This window comes from Caloenas nicobarica, chromosome 6, assembly GCF_036013445.1.
Source record: "Caloenas nicobarica isolate bCalNic1 chromosome 6, bCalNic1.hap1, whole genome shotgun sequence".
Lineage (NCBI taxonomy): Eukaryota > Metazoa > Chordata > Aves > Columbiformes > Columbidae > Caloenas > Caloenas nicobarica.
In genome coordinates, this window is record NC_088250.1 from 9,734,300 (window position 1) to 9,744,886 (window position 10,587).

The 10,587-nt window shown below is 37.9% G+C and overlaps 1 protein-coding gene across 1 annotated transcript in view; it reads right to left on the bottom strand.

The window, feature by feature from the left end:
* SPAG16 (sperm associated antigen 16) overlaps positions 1-10,278 on the bottom strand; it is a 401,084-nt gene extending 390,806 nt beyond the window's left edge. The window contains exons 1-4 of the mRNA XM_065637592.1: positions 10,236-10,278; positions 6,372-6,418; positions 5,880-5,978; positions 712-839 (exon numbers count right to left, since the gene is read on the bottom strand). Coding sequence (XP_065493664.1) covers positions 712-839; positions 5,880-5,978; positions 6,372-6,418; positions 10,236-10,278 — 317 coding nt within the window. The remainder of the gene's footprint in view (positions 1-711; positions 840-5,879; positions 5,979-6,371; positions 6,419-10,235) is intronic.
* Positions 10,279-10,587: the final 309 nt, after the last annotated feature.

Here is a 10,587-nt window from a genome sequence, read left to right on the forward strand (position 1 = left end):
TTTTGACTGATGTACTGAAAATTACCAAGTGTCAAAAATCATGACTATTCTACTTCAAAACACAAGATATCTATGTAAAATGCCCCAAAATACGCAAATAAGTAAGGTGAAAATACTATACCATACTACAAAACATGTAGTTTTTAAGCAGGCACCTGGGTTCTGGAAAGAAAGAAAATAAAAAAGCCACATGATTTCTCAGCACTGCTGAAATGAAATGCTGGTCACTTTGCACTGGACTTGTTTGATCTAATGACGACTTCTGCACTGCAGCTGGTTTCTAGTTTTCATTGGTAGCCAGTGGAGAGCAAAATACTTGAAAAAATATAACGGAATTAATTTCATCCTAAAGAAGATGGAATGAGTTGCATCCTGAAAAGGAGTATTTCTCTTCATTGGTCACATAAGAGGCCACAGATGACTACTTCAGGCTTGTAAATGTCTAGAGAGGTGAAACGCATACAGTCCTTTCAAATGTACCTGTTTTGGAGATCCCCAAAGTCAGCTTTCTTGAAAGTCTGTCCTTAAAACAATAATTTACATCCTCATTCTCAACATGAATATATTTTTTTGGTAAAACACTACGTATTTACAAATGGCTTTTACTCAGAAGAGTTTTCTGGAAATATATCCTGAAATACTGGAAATATTTGAATCCTAAGCATCTATTTCCTAATTCTAAAAGTAGCATTGTCACTTAAAATATTTTACCATTCAGTTTGGAAGCAGTCAAGGGTTCTGGACATTCCCATTCTGACCAGGAAATTGCAGAAGAAGTCATCCATTGCTTCAGGTATTTCAGACACTGATTTGTCAGAAGTCAGAACTGATTGCAAAGCCTGAAATTAAAATTTGACAATTGTTATTAAACCTGCAAGAGAAATATAATTATCATATCTTCTGTTTCTGAAGTCTAAGTCACAGATCTACCTGAGTACAGCTGAATGTTTCCCTTGCCTCTACTGCTGGCTGTGTAATCACTGATCCTTCTAATGTCAAGTTCTGTGAAAGTGTATAGAGAAATAACTCAAAAATTATCTGATTTAAGCAAGTATTCTGAACCTGATGTAATCTAATATGACTTGAAACTATTTAAACTGATGGATGATCTTCTGTCACTGACCAGAGAGAAAGTGTTACTTCTCATACTCCTGCACCTTTCAGCAACCTTCAAAACTACTGATGAGAAAAATCAGTACTTCAACTAATGAAAAAGGCAAAAGTCCAAGGTGATAGTAAAAAGGCTTTTATTCTTTTTCTAATGATGCACACAATGGAGAGACTGACAGAACTGCATCTCCATCGTTAGATCTCTTAGGAAGTCTCACAAAGATCAGTTCTCTCTTTTCTTCTCAACATCTATATGCAGACACTGAGTGAAGCTGCCAGACAAGTGTTAGCAGAAGGCAGATGGTGCACTGAGGCTTCCTTCGCAGCTCCTCCAGTGCCATCCAGATAGACAGCTATGCAGATAAGATCAGCTCATGGGTCAGGCACAGTTGCCAAAAGCAGAATCAAAACAAATCAGAGCAATCTAACAACAAATGAAAAAAACCAAAACCACCTTTCACAGCTTTCTGTTGCAATGCAAATTTCTCACCTTCGCCCAACTCCACTCAGCCCCCTCAGCGCACAGCTCAACATTATGCTCTCCTAGAGAGATTGCAAGATGCGAGGAGATACAAAAAAAGCAGAATATGACCCGGTCTGAGACTACTCTGCTGCAAAATGCATTTGAAGATAACCAGATGAGAGACCGCCACGATTTGGCAGCCAAGGAGATGGCCTTAATTCATTCAGACTTCAAACAGATTACAGTGGCTTGACATAGCTAAACGTGAAGCTCTCAGCATTTGGGAACTCCACTACAACAAGGTACTGCACGTGCCTCTCCTCCTGGTGAGAGGACTACAGTACAAATCTGGGCTTGACAAGTACCGCATAGTGTGCTCTTGAAAGAAACTCGGATTCTATGATAATGTGAGCTACATATTATTAAAAAAAAATACCACTGTAGAGAAGTGAAGCAGCTTACATACATGCCTACATTCTTCATTTCAATACTAGCAAGACTGAAAAAAACTCCGGTGAGATATTCATCAAGACACACTAAAGCCTTTGACTGCAAATTATTTCCGCCATCAATTTAAAAAAGAATCTATAGGCCAGGAATTTTTGATAACTCCATCCATTTATGGCTTATTCATGTCCTTAGAGGGAACTCTGTCAACATAACTGCATAAATTACCTGGAGATAAAGGCATTTCTCTTGCTAAAATAAAAACATGCAGCATTCCCTACACCGGAAAAAAATCCCATAGCCATTTTGTATTATACAGAAAATGTTGTGTTTAATCCAAGCAACCCAGAAAGAATTGTACACGTACAATCAGGGCCATGTAACACTGTATTATGAATAATACAATATACCAAGTGCAATGCAATATTTAGCACATTTTCCTTACTAGAGAATACAGTACATCAGACAGGTCTATTTTCTAATTGTGGTAATAAAAGAACCAAAGAGTACATCTGCAGACATGCAGCTGCATCCCTTGCTTCTTTTCTCTCTTTATTCTAAGTGAGGCAAATGTCTAATACGGCTTGTAGTTTCCCAAACACATTGATAAAGGCAGTCTTCAGAAGACATGACACTGCTTGATTCCCTTCATAAATGGAAATATGATAGGAATTCATTTCACCCAAGCAGAAGATAATTTATTAGCTAGATACTAGCACTGAGAATCATTTCAGGAAACAAAGCTCGAGCAGGGAACAATATAGGACAAAATGAACGCAGTCTAACAGGCACAGGATTGGAACAAAGCCTCAGGAAACCAGAATTAAATTTCTCTCTCTTCTGCAGACTGAATGACACTAGGCTAACAACCTTCTTCAATTTAGTCTTATCTTTGGATGACTACTCATAGAATGGTATAACACTAATTTTTTGTATCTATTTACCTATTTAGAAATGAGACTAGACAATCCATTCATGTGGTGCAAACAGACACCCTATAGAAGCTATACAGACAAAAACATCTGACCATGACATCGAAACAAACGAAATATTTGCTTTGTTGAATATTTGCCAAATATTTCTTTAGTTACAATCTCTAAAACTTCTGAGTGCAAGGAATGTAAATATGGCCAGTAAAATAAAATAATTGCTATGAGCTTAACCTTAAGGACTTCCACAACTCATAAAAATGTCTGTCCAATGAAGGAAGATTAATGCTAAACTAAAAAAGGACAAAAAGGGAATGCAAAGATTTTTAACATGATCAAACAAATTAAAAAAAAAATAAAATCAAACCTACATAAAATATAAGGTCAATGAAGGGCATTATTACTTCAGAGTATCATTTAGGATATTACTAAAATAAAGATTCTGGAATGGAAACGTAATAGCTGTTACTAGTGAAGAAAGTATATCAGTCAGCTTTCTTTTGTGTGTTTGGCTCTCCAGAAATACTGTATCCTGTTACTTGTGTTTAAAAATAATTCATATTGCTTTACCATGTCTCAAAACAAGGAAAACAGAAAAAAAATCATGAGTAGTGACTGAAAAGGACAAGCGATGACCAGAACAGGAACAGCAGGCTGAATCACTTATCCAAAGCATGTGCTGCCCAGCTGACTAGTGGGCAACAGCATTTAGAGATTAGACCTCCACCACTCTCCTTTCCCTGTTAGGATCCAAACAAAAACATGAACTGTAACTGTTGAGTGAGCTTCAAACTCCTTAAAGACCAGCAGTTTCACTGGACATATGGAGAGATCCAGAAGCAAATAAAACATGTCTCAATATCCCCTGTAGAAGCAATCTTAATTCCTACACACCAATTGTTTTTAAAGGTGAATCTCATTTGCTTATGTTTACTTTGCTTTGTTTAGTAATTAGTGCTAATTACTTTGGAAGGAAGTTTGACAGCAAGCATTTTTCTTAGACTTTCCTAGTTTTACTTGACATTTTTAACGGAGCATAAAAATCTGTAGTTACTCAGTTTAGAAACTGTGGATATTTGTGGTATCTACATTTGACAAATCATTTAAATATTTTTGGGTACTCACTATCTGTGCCTTCTCTATATAATTTCTTTTCCTTAACAAAAAGATTTGCATCTTGTATTGAAATGCAGTCTTTAATACATGATTAGGTATACAAGCTACTATGAACAGCAAATATATAAAATCATTGAAAACAGCTTAGCACAGAGTAGCTATTCAGGATATGGTTGTTACCTAATTTAACCTATTTTAGCCAAGATTAGAAGCTAATAATTGAAAAAGTATACCACTTATTTATCGAGTGAAGATAGCCTTCTACTGTGCTGAGAGTTTGGATATTGATTCAATATTAATTCACAGGAAACAGTGCTTCTAACTTAAGTCACCAAAAGCATTCATGGCAGCACTTGTTTTTTCCAGCGAATTAACATCAAACAATCTCATTGCTGAGCCTTGCAAAACGTACAGTAAATTGTTATGAAAGCTGTCTAGGAACTAGCAAGTGTATTAAAACAGTTTTCTACTCATGTCTTCCAGCCCAAAGCCTGAAAATATTATTTCAGTCACAAAATTATTGAAAAAAATGAAGCCTCCAAATAATAAGTCCGGAAGCAAGAAGGCAGGCATCTATTAGCACAAGCACAAAATCAAAAAGAATGTGTGTTTAAGCACACATGTTCTTTTGTTGTAAGGCAAGGTAACACCTTCTTCAGTTTGGTTAAATGGAATAGATATTAGCATGTTTCCTACCACCCAAAGTTCAACCAACAAAGAGGTAAAAGATTATTTAATTATAGCACTCAAAAGATCAATAGACTCAAACTATGCTTCCTTGGTTTACTTATTATTTGAATGTCAAGTTACACAGTAAAATGGACATAACTTCAGTTACCCCTAAAGAACATTAAGAATTTCCACTGCTTGGTTAACATTAAGCATGTTCAGTCCTAAAAACTTCTGCCATCTTTCTCTTAATTTTCAGGCATATTCAGTTTCAGAACATGTAAGACTGCGGTATTGTCAGTTTTCATTCAAAGTTTGATCTAAAATACAAAAGTGATCTGCTGATATGCACTAACGCAGAAGAAATGGCACACTTCCTCCGTTTTCATGTTAAGAATCATTCACATAATTTTATCTTTTCATTATTAATCATTTGGTTTTGCAAAACAGAGACTACAATGATGCTATAAGATAGTGGTGATATAAGAAACAGCAGGAAAAGCACTTTCCATTAGGTTGTTACAAGCAAGTAAATTTAGGTAAATCATATTTTGGAAAATGCAATATAACAATCCCATTGTGTAATTCTGAACTATTACATTACTGTTTTGAAATCAAACTGTAAATGTAAGAAGTGTCAAAAACTAATAAAAACTAAGAGCGAGATTTATAATTTCATTAATATTTTGATTTAACGTAGTGTAACATCCCACTCTATTTTCAATATATGAATACTCTTTTTTAGCAAAGTATTCAATCCCAAGCTTCTGCGAGTACGCAGCTTCTTTCCTGTGTCAGGGATCACACTCTTATTCAATCTACTCAGATAAAGAAACCCTGAAATACTGATACATTTTAAAAACAATATATTTGAGAGACTCTATCTATATATTTGTTACAGTTATTTGCAGTATCAGCTTGTTTATGGAATATAAAATGAACAAGATTTAAAGCAAGATGAAAACCAGGAAATGTAAGTTGCCTTTTCCTCTGTGGCTTGTATTTACCCCTATAAACTTCTAAAAAACAAGAGAGAGTTTTCTGCACAAATATTTCATAACTAAAATAAATTATGAAGCGTAGCTTTTATGCCAGTAATGCCAACTGAACTACAGACAGTCTTAGAATGTTTAGGAAGTTCTTACTAAAATTCGGGCATCTTCAGCCTGCTCTTGAATAGTCTGCAAAGCCTTTGCCAGATCCTCATCATCTTCCTGAAGACTAAATTCATCATCTGCTGGAACCTAAATGAAATGATTTAAAGTTAGGTATCGGCATATTTTATACATCTTTCCGCTCCCAGGACAACTGCCGAAAATAAGCCCATTCTTGTTAAAATAGTATTTTGCCATATTTAAGTAGAACTTCTATTACTGAAATATTAATTATAAATAAGCTGAAACATCTAAATAAAACATCTGTATCTTTAAAAAAGTATTTAACATTCAAATAAAAGTAAAATGCAACAAATCAACAGGCACTAAAACTTCTATTGAAACCATGCATAGCATCATCACACTTTAGAAGAGGAGATTTGTGTCATTTCTCCTGGGACATTTCTGTGTCTGATAAAGTAAAAGAATGAAACATGAATATTCTACCACATATACCATAAGATTATCAATTTAGTAAATTACCTCTTCATACTGATAATCATCTTTAGAGTCATCTGTTATGGTAAGTTCTGCAGATTTTGCTAAGTCTGAAACAGCTGATGCATGTAATGAGTTCCAACTTTAAGAAGTATCATAAAACAACTACCTATACATCTGTTGCCACCGCCTTCACCCTTGCTCTTTATGACAAGAATTTACACTTCCAAGGCTTCTTTCAGCCTTCAGGTGAAAAAACTGTACACAGATTCAGAGTTCTCACAGCACCATTAAAATTTACCTCGGACCTGTCAAAGCTCAAAGTCAAGCACTGTTCTGAATTAAGCAGTAACTAAATTCTGCTCTCACTCAATCATCAGTTTTCAAAGGGGTCCTACTGTACCAAGACTTCCACCGACTTTATGCTTCTAAGCATAACTTCATGCTCTCAGAGAATTGCATTTTTTATTAAATTCAGAGGTACAAGTTCAAACACAAACATCTAAGATCAAACAGAACACCAGAGGACCATTTACCAAAACTGATACAAGTGCCTTAATAATTACAACACAGCTACAATAAAAAGGAACTTTCAACATGTAAAGAATTCATTTGGAAATTATCTACAGTTGCTTGAAATAATCTACAAACTTTTCATTAAAAACAACTGCCAATGGTGTAAAATGAAACCCAAATAAACATTTTTTTCATGCTCTAGCCTCACAGCCCATTAAAGTATAACCAAAGTGTTTTCAGCAAGATGCTTTGTTGACAATTTCCCTAGGAAACCAGTTAGCCTACAAATGACCCATGTAAACAAGCCAGAAATTAACATCTGAAGAAAAGAAACACTGGCAATTCAGTACTCCACACACACCAGATTTAAAGAAAAATACATTATTTTCAAGCTTTACATGAAGTTTACCAAATCTGAATTATCCTCCTAAAAAACGGGCCTTTTGCTGCAGTTCTCACAATACAATATATATGTAAAACTATCATCTGCATTCAAGACCCCAGCATCACATCAAGAAAGCTATCGGTTCAATTGCTACCATCTAGAAAGCTAACAGCTGAAGATCATGTCTCAAAAAAGGATCACCACCATTTGTTTTTACATAGCTGTGAGGTCTGAAATAAAAGTTGGAGACATGTCATTTTCTCTTCTAAACAAGAACAAAAAACCACACTCCCACCCCTCAAAAAAGAGGGAAGTCTGAGTGAACAAAGGCATAATTTTCAGTAACCAAGTCAAAGCATGACTATGTACCTTCAACTTCCCTGCTACACTACAACCTACTATTAAAATTGTATACGTAAATAGGAAACAGACATGAGCACTTCTTAAGAATCCCCCATCTAGGCTTAGCACATAAAAGCAAAAGCCTGCCATACACACACACACACAAATTTACTTTCCGAATTACGACATCACAGCCTGCAGGTGTGGAACACAGGACTAGAATTTAAGTGACCACCACTGCATCACAAGTTTTGCTCTCTGCAAAAGCTTGATTTTCTATTCTTACCAATTCTGGAACATAGAATTCCAACACCTGACCTATGTAGAAAGTCACCTCCAAAAAAAAATTTACTATGCTTTCTTTCATAAGGAAGGGAAAAAAAAAAAGGAAGGAACAACCAAACTATTAGATTTAACAGGCCTAAACCTGCTCTCTGTCATAGCAGAATAAATCTGGTTTAACTCCTCTAACTTTAACACAAGGGCAAAGAACTTGTGAGGTTCAATGAATGCACCTGTTCTCAGCAGGGCACTCTAAGACCATATGTGGGTCCACCAAGGTAAGCAAGGAGAACAGAGACGAAAATAGCTCACGTTGAGACATGACTTTCAGGAGCTGACCCAACAGATTTGAGATAACAATTGGGCATTGGACTGGTGTTCAACCATATAGCAGGACACTTTTAGTCCTTGCATCAGTCTCTCACCACGTCCTAATAAATCAGTTCTTAATTACTGGACTTTGTTCCTTCAGCTGAGATAAAAGTTCATCTGAACTGCCGATAACATTAAAAAAAAGGGAACAACAGCAAGGCGCAAGTGCAAAGCAGGAGAAATAGGATTCCTTATTGTTTGAAAAAGCAAGAAGGATGCTTGCAGCAGGCAGGTCAAGAGAAGAGACACAGTAATGCTGACTAGTTACAGTAGCTGACTACACATGCTCTCTTTAAAGAATGAGACTTGAAAAAGAGTGATCATGTTTGTATAGCATGAATACTTGGGTGTAACATTTTTGGTATGAAGCAAGGGATGGTTTTCTTATCTATATATATATAGTATGTACATACAAACTAAACATCTGCATACTTCTCTGGAACCCCTAAGCCTCTTCATTACTTTATTGCACAGTATTTATCAACTTAAAATTAAAGCATATTGAAATACTCTAGCCAGCAATTTTTCACACGTTTAGTGATCTGACCAGCAACTATTTTTTCTAAAGCTATCTTTTGTATAATCCTTCCCCACCATCTCAACTACTTCTTTCTGCATTTATCAAACCTTTCAATGCAAATACAAGCATCACAGCAGTATACCCTTGATCAGTAAAACACTTGAAAACACTTTTTCCTGAATTTTCTACTGACCTGACTATCCTTGCAATCTGGTCTAAACTAATGTGTCATTGTAAACACTGTCCACGGATTAAAACATTACTGTGTTTTGTTTGTTTGTTTTTCCAGTTGGTTTTGGTTTGGTTTTTTTCCAAAAACCACAGACAGGTGCCCAATGAAAGAAAGGAATTCAATTTTAAAACTACTGTATTTTTGCAACAAACACTGTGTCAACTACTGTAATACATGTCCTGAAGCAGTACTCGGTTCTAAGCACACCACAGTGTGAACACGGCTGTGCAGTTTCAAGAAGGTAGAAACTGAGGCACAAGCTCACTGAGGAAAATATTTCACTTTTTTTAATATTGCTTTTATAGCAGTAATATAGCAAGGCAAGAAAAACTAAGGTACTGGCATGGCCTAACACTTAAGATGTGATTATTTAGCCTCTAAAACAAAGCTTGCAAGATCTTGATTTGGCAGCTCACAGCTACAAAAGACAACAGATAGAGCTGTTCTGACCTAGTGACAAAACAGAATTCCGCTCATCTGACCAAAAATTATGCATTTAAAAGCCATAAACTAACATCATTTGCTACAGCTCAATCGTGAAAACAATCAACTCTTCGTTTGTTTTCATCTCTGAAAGCCACAGCAAATAAAACTACGTCTAGGTTATTTTCTCATAAACTCAGTACTAAAACCCAGGAATATCTGGCCAGTTACTCTGTGTGACAGGCACCAGGAAACTGAAGGAGCATCTTTTACAGCAGTACATTGGACCGCAACTCTTAATAACAAGTCTTGTCACTCCTCTGTAGATAATTTGTAAGAGATATTTTGCATTTACTGATAGACAACTAACACAAGAGAGGTGACAAAGAGTCTTTCATGTCAGAATTTTGACTCTTGCCTAGGCTGCCCCATCAGCAGGGGAGGGTAAAAATCACCCGGCTTTTCCTAAGGGCCACTCAGGGGCTGTTACCATCAGCAATGAAAACAAGCATCGCGTTCAAGTGAGCAAGACCCTACCGTCCCTGTGGGGAAAAAAATTACAAGAAAAACAAATCTCGCATAAAGGCCCTTTTTAGGCTCCCGGGGCAATAACGCACAGAAAGCACGAACAAGGTGGTGGACTTTTTTTGGCTTTTCTCCTCTTGCGAGTGAAAACACTTCGCAAGCGGCGGGTCTCCCGCCGGGTCGGTGCTGCCCCGGCCCCAGGCAGCGCCGCCCGGGCAGGACCGGGGTCCCCCCACCCGGGGAAGGAGCAGCACCCCAGGGCGTGCCCGCAGCCCCCGCCTCAGGCCAGGAGGAGGCAAAAGGGAAGGATACTGTGCAGGTAGCCGGACGCCTCCGAGCCCGCCGCGTCCTCCATGGCCGGTGCCTCCCGCCGTTGCCAGGGGCGGCCCCTCGCGAGGAGCAGCGCCCGCCCCGCTCCCCGCCGAGCGGCTGCCGTGGGAACAGGCGCTTTAATTCGGTTTAGCCTAATTTAGCGTTACTCACACTTCAGTTTCTTCCCCCCGGAGCCCCCGGCGGGTGCTGCCTGTAGGTCGAGGCGAAGCTTCTCACGCATTTTGGCAGCGAGGGGGCGGCCCCGGCCGGGGCCGTTGGGGGCGCGAGGGGGTTTCTGGAGGTTCCCAGGGCGGGCGGTGGCGAAGCCTCCGTGTCCCCGCAGGGTCCCCCC